At 41.7% G+C, this 15254-nt stretch overlaps 1 protein-coding gene across 2 annotated transcripts in view; it reads right to left on the bottom strand.

Moving 5' to 3' along the window:
• Nucleotides 1–2965: 2965 nt before the first annotated feature.
• VPS13B (vacuolar protein sorting 13 homolog B) overlaps nt 2966–15254 on the bottom strand; it is a 572358-nt gene continuing 560069 nt past the window's right edge. For both annotated transcript variants that reach the window (XM_060243442.1, XM_060243444.1), the window contains exons 59-62: nt 9173–9349; nt 4435–4537; nt 3589–3838; nt 2966–3465 (exon numbers count right to left, since the gene is read on the bottom strand). In XM_060243442.1, the coding sequence (XP_060099425.1) occupies nt 3217–3465; nt 3589–3838; nt 4435–4537; nt 9173–9349 (779 nt within the window). In that variant the 3' untranslated portion in view covers nt 2966–3216. The remainder of the gene's footprint in view (nt 3466–3588; nt 3839–4434; nt 4538–9172; nt 9350–15254) is intronic.

Here is a 15254-nt window from a genome sequence, read left to right on the forward strand (position 1 = left end):
TCCACTAATCACCACACAGCCCTCTAAAATCTTCCTCAGGAATAACATGGATGGTGAAGTGGGGGTCTGCAGCGGGTTGGGGGAACTGTAAAGAATATTCCTTTCCTCTTCCCTTTTCCACTGTTGGATAATAGCCTTTTGACTGTCTGCCACTGAGCTCCTGCCCTGGAACCTGAGCATGGTGAAGAACTGTTTGGAACAAGAGTTGTCATGCAGAAGCAGGCAATATCCAAGAATCCATATCAAGTGCCTTTTCCCAAATTGACACCTGCTGAGTCCGTTTCTATCACCAATAAATCTAATAGCTGTTATGGCAACAGAGTTCAGGCTGCACAACAGAATTTAAAGTTCCTGTTATAAAAGCATAGTCATCAGAAAACACCCAGTATTGGTCTAAAATATTAAGTGCAGTGGCGCCAATGTGGAACACTGAAGGCACCCAAGGTGAGAAGCCACTGGATTAGACTGATAACAGATCCAGTGACATATCTGCATGCAGAAGGTGGGAGTGAGTCTCTCATCAATTTATGATGGGGTTTTGTTCTGTGCGGGGTCTTAAATGGGACTGGTAGGAGCTGTAATGAATGAGGGCAAAGATTGTTCTCCCCCCTTCCTGTCCTCAAGTAACACTTTGTGACTTTTTAATGTATGGGTCTTCATTATAGGAAGAAAAACCTTTAAAGAAAGCCACAAAGCAGCACCAGGAAAGAGCCACAAAGTTGCTGGAATGCAATGTTAGGGTTAGTAAGTCCTTTCTGATTTCTGTCCTCACGGCAGCAGCCAACATTGTAAAAAGGAGTGGGAGGCTGGGTTCTTGCTGGGCTGCTCAATGAAGTACAGGGTTTCTCAAACTCCCCCCCCCCCCCGTGGCCTGGTTATTTTTACACTTCTCCTTCGTGGCCCACTAATATTGGGGTGGAGCCGGGAGACAGGAAATGATGTACAAACAAGCCTAAAACTCTTGCAATATTTTGTTTAGGAAAGGTAGGATAATGGTGGGATTTTGCAATGCAGTTTTAAAAATAAAAAAATCAAGAAAAAGGACAAGGATCATACAGCAGAAAACTAAAAATATAAAATGCTCTCATCCTGGGAAAACATGAAATAGCAGGGCATTTCAAGCTTCTCCCCCCCACTCCCAGGTCTACTCAGATTAGCAATGGCAAGGAAGGAAGGAGAGAGAGACGGGAAAAGTCTGACGAGAGAAAGAAAGAAAAAGAAAAAAAGACACGAAATGGCAGTGCTGAGAAAACATGAAATGGCAGGGCATCCCCCCTCCCCCAGGTCTACTCAGATTAGCAAATGGGAAGGAAGGAAGGAAAGAGAGACAAGGGAAAAGTCTGACAGAAAGAGAGAGAAATGAAATGGCAGTGCTGGGAAAACATGAAATGGCAGGGCATCCCCCCCCCCCCAGGTCTACTCAGATTTGCAATGGGAAGGAAGGAAGCAGACAAGATAAAAGACTGACAGAAAGAGAGAGAGGAAGACGGGAAAAGACTGACTGACAGAGAGAAAGAGAAGATGGGAAAAGACTGACAGAAAGAAAGGGAGGGAGGGAGGGGGAAAGAGTTGGAAACAAATAGGAAAAAAGAAAGAGGAAGAAAATAGGAAGGAAGGAAAAGGGAGGGAAAGAGTGAAAGAAAGGAGGGATGAAAGGAAGAAAGAAAAGAAAGGAAAAGGAAAAAAAATGGTATGGGAGCAACTCACCTTTAAAACTGCTGACTCTCCCTGTGCAAGCACCTCCTTCTCCCTCCCTTCTCCACACTTCCTGGATGGGAAGGAAGTGTGGGGGAAGGATTAGCTGCGTGGTCGTTCTAAGCATGGTCCCTTTGAAGTGCCGGCAGCCTGCCCCAGCGCTGAGTTAGCTCAGTGCCGTTTTCCTCGCTGAGGAGGTGGTCGGGGGAGCTTTACAAAGCCTGAAATTTACCAGCGGTGGAGAAGGGAGGGAAAAGGAGGCTGGGGGCGTGATGCCGTGGGGGGGAGGTGCGGGGGTGGCAGCCAGGGGATGGGAGGCCCCAGGGCCCAGCATTGAGCCCCGCATGGCCCAGTGCCGGGTCCCGACCCTGCAATTAGGAAATGCCGAAGTACAGGATGGAGCTGCCTTCAAATCTGCACAGATTTGGCAAGAGAGACTTCTGCTTGCTCTCCACTGAGTATCCTCCCATAGAGAATGACAAGTAATGCAGGCTGCAGAAGTTAATGGTGAAGATTAACACGACTAAGCACAAGCATACAATGCCACTTTCATTGGGACTGGCTTCCAAGTAATGCACCTCAGGTACAAGACTGCATTTCATCTAGATTTGGTGCATCTGAGTGAGAACTCTACTCCACAAGATTTTTAAAAGGAACATTGCTGGTCCCCAAATAAAATAAAGAACTGATTACATTTCTTGCATAATTATGTATTGCCAGTCCCCCTCGCCCTGCATATACTTTAGACAGTTGTGAGAAAAAAAATTGACAGGGAAGTAAGATTACTACAGGCAGGAAGTTTCAAAAATAAATTAATGCTGTAGTTACCATTTTGCTCTCCAAACTACACAAAGGCACTAGTTTATATTAAGGACTAAAGTCCTGCAAAATTTCAGTCAAATAAAGAAAGCTCTTATAAGATCCAAGCAGTGCTAAAACCCAGCTGTCACTAGTAACTTAAAACAGTCACTTCAAGGCTTGCAGAATGAGTGGGAGGAAATGTTTTGCTATAGGATGGAGCACTTGGAGTAAAAGTTTCAGCCCTGAGCAAGTTTTTACAGCTGAGTTATAAACCTTGCTTATAACAGAAACTGGCAGGCCTTAAAATAGGATACAGCAAACAGGAATATTCTTTGTGGGGCGAGAACACCTCAGTGTGCCATGCTTCTCCAATCCCCACATGGCTGATCTTCTAGTGATAAAGGATTCTCACAATCGTCTCACAGAGCTCTCCATTTCCCTTTACTTGACAGCTTAGCCTATTACAAGATTTGACACAACACTTTAATATTTCCTGCAGGTTTGCCTCTTGAGTGGAGATCAGGCATCACCACATTCCAGAGAGGCTATGCATAAAGTGTACTCCTGTGTTACAAAATATTGTGCTACTCCACTCTACCAGCCCACAAAGTTTAAAAAGGTCTTTTTTGTGGGATGTGGAATTAAAAATTCACATTAGGCAACTGCATGGAAGACACTACACTTTTAAAGTGGAAACACAAGTCTTGCTAAAGGCTTTTCTCAGTGAAACCCTTTTCTTAAAGCTTTATTTTTTACTGTAATAAATTTACTGATGAACACTTGGGCAAAAAGAGGATCCACAAGGTATTGGTATGTCTTAACTGTTGTAGGAATGGGCTCTGCAGCTACAACATGTGCTGGAGTTTGCACAGATACAGTGCTGGGGACAAAATGGCAGGAAGATTTTGTGATGTAATCCACAAGTCTGTTGTACTGTTGTTCAGACAATCTTTCTCTGCCTCCATCGGCCTAAAATTAAACACAGATTTACTAAAATTAGCAAAATATTCACTCTGCCAACTCAAGAGAAAAAAAATTAAAGCTTTCTCAGTATGTGTTAAAGGCTACAAATCAGCATTTAATTAGGTTTACCTCCAAGTCACAAGGGACTCTCTGCTGTCTGAGCTGCACCTTCAGCAAGTTGTTTTGTTGACTATCTTGTAGACACTCGATTTCGGTCACTGGAAATGCTTGTTGCTGCGTGTCTTCACTGACACTGACCACAAACAGCACCTCTGAAGTAAGCAGCAGACATCCTTCATGTTCCTGGCCTGATCCACTCACAATTATCACATCCAGGGCCATGTGGGCCTCTGGTCTCCCTAGAGACTGAAGCATTTTCCTGTTTAAAGAATGTCAAGATTAGGAACTTGAACTCAAAAAATATTGTCAATTTCACCATGTTTCTCAGTAAAGCTGCCCTAAAAAAATACAGCAAGCTGGAGGGAGATTCTGCACCACAGTTTCTGCAAATCCCATTTCAGCTTTAGATGAAAAGGATGTCATGCTTCTCTTGTAACACTATCAAAACAGATGATTAATCTGCTGCAAAGCTGACCTAATAATCACATTCCCTTCATCCAACTCATTTCTCATCCCAATGGAGAATCCACCCCAAAAAGCTGGAACCAAATACAGAAAAGAAACCAGCGGCTATTTCTGGGAGAGATGCTTTTTCATGGGCTCTGGGCAGAGGTAGCTAGCTAAGGAAGGCATTTGTTCAAGCAACACAGACTAGCCTCAGAGTTCCAAAGCTGGAAGGAGCTCATCACTGTGAAGTTGTGCCTCAGTGCTGTAGTTTTGAATTTAGTATCACTAAACAAACTTGTAAACCCAGCCTTTCTTCAAGCAAAAGCCTGTTAACTTGACCTCAGGCCAAAATCTATTATAAAACATTGTGGGTATTAAAAAAATGAGCAAGTGTCTCAATAACTTTACCAGACGTATTTGACATGACTGTTTGGAGCCTGTTCTGCATGTTGATCACTCGGAGGATAGCGCTGTTTGGGATGCTGAGAAAGTCCAGCTCCGTGCAAAATACCTGTGGTAAAAGAAGTTAGGGCTTTTTACTAGTTGTTCTTTTTGGAAAACAATAACATGTTGCAGTGATGTCATCTTCTTAGAGCAGTCCATAAAACAGTGCAGATCCCAAAGTGATGTCACATCTTTGGATGGCTGGAGCAGAGATAATTCGTTCAACATTACAATATAATAATTGTGCACTTAACCCCTAGCAGTGCTTAACATTAGCTAGAAATAAACAAAAGACAGGACGTCAGTCACATACCAGCAATTAGGGGGAAACACAATGCTCTCGAGAGCTATCATTCCAGAATGGGATTGAAGACGTCATTTAACAATGTATGCATAAAAATTCAAGACCACTGGTTAACTTTCTTGCTTCATATTCAAATACTTTTATGTCTATGTCACGATTAGTAAACATTAGAAGGAAGGCAAGCTTGCCCTGGATACTGCATTTCAACATATAAGTTACTTTGGTCCAGCTGTTAAACATGGATCCCAAATGTTTACGAGCTCTCCTGGGGCACCCAGAATATGAGGAGTACTTCTTGGTGCCAAGGTAGAGCTCTGCTGAGCTGCTTCTTTTCCTGTTTGTTCGAAGCAGGATTGCCAGAGCTGACGGGTGACCTGGCATATGTGCTTTTTGATGGCTTGTAAATTTTTATAAATGAAGGCATGGTCATTAGACTGAGAATTAGCAGGGTGTAAAAACTTCACAGATATAATAAAAATTTTACAAGACTGATCGAAACTAGGGTAAGCCTGATGCTGCATGGAACTGGAGCACTACTATGTAAGGGATGGGGGTGGGGTGGGGTGGGGAGGAGAATGGCTTTAGCAATTGCACACTCCAGTGACACTGTAGGCATTTCTCCACCAGGGTGTCAGCAATTCAGAAGCCTTTTAAAAAATACAATGAATACCAAATTAAATAATGCATTGGTTTTGTGGGGGGAAATACAGCTTAATATTTAGCACACAGGCTGATGGTAATGCTTAAGAAAATGCATTCCAATTGTAACAATTAGCCTACTGAGGTTTTTTTTTGACGTTATGCGAATGAAAATGTCATTTGCAGATGGAGAAAGAGAGAACATGTGTTGACTTCTGTGTGGTCTCCCACCCTCTAGTTCCCACCCTTGGGCATAATCCGCAGTCTAGATGGAGCTAAATTACTCACCCATGCGCTGTCATGTATTATTGACAAAGCTTGTGCATCTTTTCTATGGCTCTCTTGTCCAATGGACATAGAAAGCACCATGTGTTGCATGCATTGGGTAGGATCCAAAAAAATTGTGCCACTATTTGGTTAGTCCAAGGTGGCTTTGGGGAAGTTTTCTTAGCTTCATTGCATTGCATTTCTAGCTAATACTGCATTACAAACCATTTTTCAGAGACAGAGGTGTCTCAAAAGCAGTCTGGGACAGGTTATGGGGTCTACAATTTGAGAAATGTCAAAATTCCCATGGCGTACTGCACACTATACAAAGCTTGCCTAAAATAATTCCCTGGATCCCAGCCACTGCTTACACTGGGCTGTTTCTCTGAATGATTAAGACTATCTTCCCTCCCTCATTGATAGACAATGTATAACCCATAATCATATAGAAAGCTTGCAACATATAGAATCTTCCTGAGTCTTGCTACTTGTAGATTTCAGAGGGACTGGTTTACCTCACTTTATCTTTGGTTTAAATTGTTATTAGAATCAAGCTGAAAAATAATCTTTGCACTGGGCTTCTAATCACCCAACGGGGCTGAAAATTATTTTACACACACAGACACATAAATACATTTTTCCCAGATATACTTAGTGGAAAATATTAGGGAGATGCAGAGACATGGTTGCTGCCCCTCCAGTGCTTAAAAAGGCATATAAGAGACCAGTGGATAGATGGTGTGGTTAGTCTTTGTACAACCTTTTGGGTGCAATGGTGTCCAAAGATTTAGTTAATGGAAATCTAAAAGCTTAACTGGGACTAAGCCAGTGTAAGTGGTCAGTGAGTCACATTTTAAGGAGGAAAATATTGACCCCATTAAAAGTAATGGAACTCCTGCATTAGGCAAGTAGAACTTAAAAGTATTTGCAAGTCTTTGGATTCCTTAATTTAATGATTCTCTGTTAAATCATTACTGGAACAATTATGTCCACAGGGCTACAACAGAGTAAGTGGTTAGCTTGGTACACTATGAATCAGCTATCTGACACAGGAAAAATCAAGAGCATTCCTCACTGTGTTCCTCCCATCCCCACCCACCCTTTGGAGCAGATGCTGCAGTTTGCATTCTCGCTTAGCTTAGCTATGGAAATTCTGAACAATTTAGGTAGGGAGAGCCAGCTTGGTGATCCCTATGTTAGCAGCTGCCCCCTTCCTACCTGAATCGTTGAGAGTTTAGAAGCCCAGTGAAGAGATTATACAATTTGCAATCCATGTTGGTACAGCAGCACTGAAAGAAGCTATCTTTGGCAGCTTCAAACTTATGAAACCATCTATCTGCTGGAGAACTGCTAACATCTAACCATCTTGAAGACATGTTAAATTTCCTCTTTGGATTAACTCTTAGTGGCTAGCAGCAAGGAGGTATTTAATAGTTTTATAATTAAATGTTATATATTTTAACAATTTAGTTGAGCTGTGAGAAATTCCCAACAGACATGCTGCTACTGAATCTGTTAACTGTGTAATCCATTATGGTTTTTGCAAAATATTTGCCTTGCCCATCCAGTTTTCTTGGGTCCTACTTACACAACAGTTGATGATTCTGTTGTATTTCTTTCATGTACTCTTAACTTTCTTTGCAAATGCATACTGTGCTCAGCCATGCAGCATCATGTGTTTTGCAGCATTTAATTACTGCTTACATCAGGCAACTTAAAAGGGGTCTGACCAGAATCCCAAAACTTCGACCCCCCCCCCATTTTAGAAACTGATTTTGCATAATGTACATCCAAATTTTCCCATGATTCTGTTTCGCATAAAAACCAGTAGCAACACATGTTTTATTGTATACACAACTCCTTTTAGCAGTATTGTTACTCAAACAAACTTTGTCATAAAAAAGGCTAAAAACGTTAAGTAAATAAATCTTTGGACTGGCTTGAAAGAATCTGCAAGGTGGATCTTTTCTTCCTTGCCATAGTAGTCCCCTGCCCCTCCCCCCGAGTAAAGCTGCTAAAGAGGGCTAGAGAAACCTCATCAGCAACAGGACATACCGAAGGCTGCAGCAAGAAGAGGGAATCGTACAAAATCCCCCTCCCTCTCTTGTGTGAGCTTTGGCTTTATTCATTGAGCTTGCTGCACTTGTACAAGGCATACATGCATGATTTTGACCAGTGCCTTGTTCCTCAAGCTGCATGGCATTCTGCCTGATCATCAGGGCTGGGGAAGTAAGGAGCGCAGGAACCTTTTCAAGGACTCCCATCCCCACTGAGTTCACTGGAGAGGGAGAGAAACTGGCTTCCCAGTTGTTTCAAAACACCTCTTATTTAACTTCAAGCCCAAATGTAAAACCCTTTAAAACATATAAGAATCTGGTATGCAGTATACAAAATTAAATACCTAATTAAGAATGCACTGTAATTTTACAAAGCATATATCCTTGTTGCCTGCCAAGAGCCATAACACAGGGTGGCTGGCATACAACCCTGAACAAGACTGAATTGAGACAATTAAGTACCTTTCCCCATCTACAGGAGTTAATGTAACTGTCAAGTCAGATCTGTTGCTAAGCATCTGATATACCTGGCATACATGACAAAGCTCAGCCCTTTCTTTCTATCTGTCTCTGGGATCAGGAAAGTAAGAGAAAGCTAGGGTGACTCAGAGAGTCCAGAAAACTAGTTTCAGATACTCTATCTATTTAGAATTTTGATAGTGGCATCACTAATTCCTAGAATGTATAAAAATCCTCTCAGGCAAAAATAATGTAAAGGGTTATCAGTACCAGAAAGCCATAGTGCCAACAGAGTTCTGCAGCACCCTGAGAAACAGAATCAAAGATTCAACAATGGAGGTTAATTTACTATAGAAATTAAAGCAACAGGTTTAGCAGGAATGAAGCTCAATCCAGGCCCTAATTCTGCGACCACCAGCAGTGACCTTCCAGCTTGGCTGTGATCACACACTCTAAAAAAATCCATGTTCAATCCACTTTCATTGCACCTTCCAACTGGATATTGCCTGTTTACACAGTAAAATCCAGTTGGAAAGTGCATTATTTAGTATGCGTGATCACAGCCCTTGTGTATGCGGAGAGGCCAGGTCTCTTACTTTGGCAGGAGACCTCCCACTCTTTGCTGCTGCCAACCAGTTGAGCAGTGGAGGAAGATGATAGAGGTGATCAGTGTTTTGCCAACACCATGATGTTACTTCCAACATCACCTGTAAGTGATTATGTTGAGTGACACTCTAGCATTCTCCCCAAACTCTGTGGTTAAACCATAGATCCTGGGGCATAAGTTACAATGTCACCCCTATGCAATGATGCCATTTGAGGGTTGCAGCAGAAGTGATGTCATGGGGGTCACTGGTGATGGCACGACATCACTGGTGAGGGCCATTCCCATGTTAAGTCTCCTACCAATCAGCAGCCTCAAGCAATGATTCCTGAAAACAGTTCATATTGCATTTCTAGAGTCAGGAAAACCTACCATAGCCAGTCTGTGAGACCAGTTCAGCTGCTCCTCCAATGGGTTTCACCAGAACTCCCATTATTCCTTTTCCGACACCAGAGATAACACCTTTGGCCTTATGTCCAGCTGAAGCCTGAGCCTCTGACGTTTTCTGGAAGTTCTGCATTGGCTGATCTACAATACCAGCGATTGCACCTGTAACAAGAGTTTTCAAGTATGACAGAAGCATACAAAATCTAGAACAAGAGGAAAACTTAGTCTTGAAACAGGGAGTTTTGTTTGGAGTGAAAGCTGAACACTAAAAAGCCCAATATAGCTATAACAGAATAACTCAGCGAATGGTCTTATCTTCTGCTTATTCAGCCTTATGTTTCTCAGTCATATAAATGTTTAAACTTTCTGTCTTCATAATGCAATCTCTTCTCTGAGGTGCTTGCTTGCTTAAGAAGGTTTGTTGACTTGGTAGAATTGTATATTTTAGATTGGAATGAATGTCTGCTAGCGGAGAGACTTTTGGCTGTTATGAAAATGAGATTTTGTATGTAAGCCTAAGATTGACTTTCTAAGAAAAAAATCGTCTGTGTTCCATATATCATTTTAATATCCCCTTCCATTGCCAGAAATGCTCATAAACTAATGCGACCTCTGATATATTACTAAGCTTAGCAGAATTAGGCTTTGGAACTTTTTGTTACTGTCTTTGTGAACACAACCATATTTTACTTTAATGTGCATGGGTCAAACTTTTACAAGTGCCTTAATGACCCCTCCGGCTTTTAGTATCAACGCAGGACTGCAGCTTAAATCTTCCTAAATGTAAACAGGTATGTAAGGTGGGATCTCTCTTTGATCTTAAGTTTACTCAAGCCACTTACCACAGACATGTCTCTAGTTGTTGTAACTTTGATGAATAAGCTATTTGGAACTCACTAAAAGGACAATGATTGAACAAAGTGACAAGGTGTTATGTGACAGCAACTGGAATCTGAACTGCCTGGGCTCAAGGTCGTTATTCAGCACAGAGGAAATCACTGAGTAAAGTCTGCCGACCTCACCAATTTGCAGGGTCTTTACACAAACACTGAGATCAAATAGCTTGTCTGGAAGGGACATTTATTTGGTCCTGACCTAAGTGGACAAGAGAAAACGGTGTACTTGCAGGGCTGCAATTCAACACACACACTCAAATCAAATGGAATTTTGATTTCAGCTTTGAAATGATAGAACATAGTTGCTATTGAGAAATTCTGGCTGCCCTTGAACATCATGAACAGTATTTTGGGAGAGGGAGACAGCCAGGTTTAAAAACAAATATCTCTGCTCAGCCATGAAGCTCATGAGGTAGTCTTGGGCATGCTTAATAACTTCTTTCACACATGGGTTGTGACTATGAAATAAAACTAGATATATACTGGAGTTGTAACCCCTCCTAAACACTTCAGATAGGATGGGAAAAACACACTCTAGCATATTGGTGGCTACAATACTAGAACATTCCCTTAATTGGTCCAATGTTCAAAAGCCTGTGAACAAATAAAAGAGTAAGCATAGACTGAAGTAGTACTCTGTGTAAGCACAGACCGCAGTGGTACTCTGGTGAAATACTAATAGTTAGCCTGGAGAGGAGACAACTAAGTGGTGATATGATAACTATTTTCAAGTACTTAAAGGGTTGTCATATGGAGGATGGTGCAAAACCAATGGGTTGAAATTAAATCAAAAGAGTTTTTGGCTAAACATCAGGAAGAACTTCCTGACAGAGAAGTTCCTCAGTGGAACAGGCTTCCTCAGGAGGTGGTGGGCTCTCCTTCTTTAGAGGTTTTCAAACAGAGGCTAGATGGCCATCTGACAGTGATGCTGATTCTATGAACTTAGGAAGATCATGAGAAGGAGGGCAGGAAGGGTTGCATCAGTTGTTAGTTCTTGTGGCCCTGTCTTATACAGCCAGGGAAATGCTGATTGCCACTTTGGGGTCAGGAAACAATTTTCTCCAGGCCCATTCAGTTAGCAAATTTGAAACTTAATCCCCATAATAACTGCTTTTACTCCTTATCTTCAGTGTGCCAGCTTAATGTTTACTTCACAAACCAGATCTAGACCCTACAAAAGCTGCTAAAATGGGATTTTCTCCCCAGACAAACTCTGGCTGCTGAAACTCAAATTCATTCTGGTGCAGTCCATTAGGGCCACAAAGAGTTAATGCCTTGATGAAGGCAGTTCTACCCAACAGCAGATGACCCAAAGGATGGAGTGTGGTTCTTAACGCCTCTTTAAATGCATGCACTCCACAGTGAATCCTGCCCTTATTTTCATGGCTTTCATAGGGCTCAGATCTTTGAGGTAAGTGTTAATCTGGAACACTGACGAGAAGGATAAAAGCAATTATGGGAATTAGTTTCAGAGGAAAAGCCTAAACACAAATTTCCTAAACTTCTCCAAAAAGCACTTTGCAAAGGAGATGCACTGCAGAGTAAGAGAAGAGGCCGGCAGGGATTCATTACATGGCTCCAGACATTATTTTGTTGGGGGGGGGGATTACTTTTCACTGACATTCTGCCTCTTCTGCAGTTAATCGTTCCTATTGTCTGCCAGTTTTAAATTGATAAGTAAATCAGCTCTTCCTTGCAGAACAAAACACCATCATCTTTCCAGGGGCTTTGCTACCACCGCAATCTATCTGAAGACCCAAACAGCCCATTCTGTGCCCTTCTCTGTGGCAAAATTATGTTACTCTGCTGTCATCTTTCATTCTATCAGCCACAGAGACTGCACAGAATTTATTACCTTATTAAATATATTTAAACATCCTTAATGCTGCAACAAGGACATTCTTTCTCTGGAAAGCACTCAAATTGTATTATTGTGTACTAATAAATGCCTTCTGTTGACTCCAGGCTCTTCTTTCCTATTAGAAAGCCTGGAGGGAGAAGGCTAGAGAAGGCTCGTGTGACTGGCAAAGGGATAGAGGGCCATTTATATTTTTATAGGATGCTTCCACTTCGCTAGTAGCTTGTTATGATGTGCTGTCCCCTCCCAAGCTCAACCACACAATGTTGCCACATGGAGAGAGAATGGCTGTCAGTCTCAAGAACTTCTTCATTCAGAGTTCTGTGCCACATGGGCTGCTTTGATGATGCCCATAAGAAACTGCAGTACTGGGCTACTGCTAACTTGGGCAAGAGGGAGAGAAAAATTCAACTCAAGCCATGCATGCGCTATAAATAAAGTTGTAAAAACACTGGGTTGGATACCATGGATCCCCCTTCCACCGTTGAAGGTACTTCCCACTGATGTGTGTGTTAAGTGTAGCCCTTTCCTTACGCAATCCTAAGGAATCTGGAGTCTAAGAAAGGCTTGGGGGAAATGCCATTTAGAATCCATTTAAGGTTGCAACAATCCACTGAGTATGTTTCCCCCACCAAAATTTTCTATGGAAAAACATTGTCTTCCTGCAATTTGTGGAAGCTGGAAAGGGGCAAAGAATAGTAACAGACATTCCCCTCTTCCTTCTAGAATCACAGGATGGGGCATGTTTTCTGTTTTCATGTAATGCAACATCAGGACAAACATCAGTGCACAGATCCTGAACTCTCCCTGCACCCCCAGAAGCTTTTCTTCCTCAGCACCTTGCTTCTAACCTCATGTCAAGACTTTCCTCTTTGGGAGGGTATTTGGGAATGGAGAAGCCTTGAATATTAATGATTCTGCTGTTTGGGTTCTTTTGCCTAATTTTTTAAAATTTCCATTGCCACTGGTTTTATTGCTGATTTTATTCTGCAGCACATTTGAATTTTTAAAAATCCAGTGAACACCTTGGTTTTATTTTATATACTAGAAGAAGCATGATAAGAATGCTCTAAAACCAAATAATGAAACAAATATGGCCAGGCAAAGGAGCCTTCTGTAATGTACCTCCACTGCCCAGACATGACTTTGATTTGCCCACAAATACTACAGAGCCTTCTTTGGGGAGACGGCTGTATGCTTTGGTTCCCTGCAAAGAATGCTAGGCACTTGGAACTTTTCCAGACCCCATTTGAGCAAGCTTCTTTGTGACATCAGAACAAACAAGTGAAGGCACCTACATGATCATGGTGACAAATCAACATGTTCAGTGTCACGGTGATATTCGAATGCATTAGCCATCAAGAGAGGCATAGAGTGGTGCAGATATGACTAGATCGTATGGGGAAGTTTCATGGCCTCTTATACCAATGGCCAATTGTTTATATAACTTCATAAGCATGCAGGGTTTGCACTGGAATGAGATGTTCCAATTGTTTTTATGCTATCAAATGTTAATAAAGCTTGATGTCCATAATCAACGGTGACTGCCCCTCCCTCAGATGTAATATACAAGCTGGGCACTTGCTCATTCACATTACAGTGAAGTTGCAGATATTTATTTAGGTGGTTAATTCTTTTTTCCCCCTGTGATTCAGAACAGTGGGCGTTATTTCAGCAAAAAAGAATTTGTAAACAGAATCAGAGAGACTGGGGATAAGTTCCTCACTGTTTTAAGTAAAACAGTGCAGGCAATTGCAGTCATGGCCAACTTGTAAATGAATGTTCTTCTGTATCTTGAGTAAAGGCAGCAACTAAGAACAAGAAGCAATCTGGTATGCTTAAACAGAAGAGCAATAACTTCAGATTCCCAGCCCAACGTCTGACCTCTTGAAGAATGGAGGAGGCTCCAGTGTTCTATTTCATGTCACTTCCACAAGCCAAAGTCAAGAGTGCTCAAATAATGAGAAGCTTTGAGGAAATCTCCAGAGCAAGATAAATTAAGCAGCTCTTCTGTATGCCAGTGCTCAAATATCGAGAGCTTGGGCCCTAACTCTGGCACCACTCCCACCATACAGAGGACATGCAGAGAAGCTGGTTCCATTCAGTTCTCTGGAACTGTGGAGTGCATTCTGGTAGTGTAAGCAGGGTGTGCATTAATATATACAAAATTCCTCTTGTGCTCCCTGTTATTAATGCTTAAACAGAAATCTGTGCTGTTTTAAATACCAGAGTTATTTCATATGATCTTTGCAGTTGCATACATGCCAAGGCAACCACCGAACTAAGCAACTAACTACTCTACTGATTCCATTAACTTCAGTAAGGCTTGTACAGAAGAACCTCCCAGAGTATGGGGGTCTTTAGGCATTTCAGATCATCATAACTTGGGGCCATAGGTATTTTCTTTTACAGCTGCATCTTCTTCTAGGACATCTGCTTTCTAGTATACGGGCATTTTTCAAAGGAAGACACTCCAAGTTATATCATTCTATGAAACATCTTCCCAAAAGAGCAACCCAGTTTCTAATGCCATCAATCTGCTGCAGGGCAGAACAACATGCTAAGAGAAATTTGGGGTTGTTGTGGAGGGCGACATCCCTGCGTTCAGTTCTCATCCCATAACATATGATGCCACTTAACATGTGTCCTGCTATACTTCCTCCCTCCAGCCCTGCTCCATATCTCTGGCTGGAAGGGAATGAAACGGAACCATATGATACTAGAGGGAGGGAGGATTTCACACATACTACTCTTCTGGACAGTAGTCCCTTTGCTTCTGTATCACATTTTTCTGCCATTAGCCTGAATTGTGTGTGGCATTGAAAATTAACATTTTTTTTGGAAAAAAAATTTAAGCTCTCATCTCTTCTAAATGTTTATATCGAGGCATTTGAAATGCATAGGATGTTACACTGCTAGTTTAAGAAATAGATGCATTTCTCAAACAGAGTGGCTTCTCACATAGTCTGAAATCCTACTTTTCTTTCAGTGATTCTTTCAATCTGGTTAGTTCTAAAACTTGATTGTTAAATATCAGTAGAGATTTTCTCTCCCAGCCAAACCTCTTGGCTGCTGCCAAGTATTGTGTGACTGTTTTTGCTACAGAAATGTTATAAACCCAAAGTTTGTCCTGTCCTCCGGTGTGCTTAAAAAGCAAACTCAATCATCTAAGTACAAAAATCTTTTCCCCATACATATGACATACAGATGGACACAGACCTCCTACATTTCCATAATTATTATTAACAAGAATAAAAAAATCAGACCTTTATAATTGTTGCTATATAGGCAGTTTGCTTTTGTTGTCTGTACT

The sequence above is a fragment of the Heteronotia binoei genome, chromosome 7 (assembly GCF_032191835.1).
Source record: "Heteronotia binoei isolate CCM8104 ecotype False Entrance Well chromosome 7, APGP_CSIRO_Hbin_v1, whole genome shotgun sequence".
In the NCBI taxonomy this organism is placed as follows: Eukaryota; Metazoa; Chordata; class Lepidosauria; order Squamata; family Gekkonidae; genus Heteronotia; species Heteronotia binoei.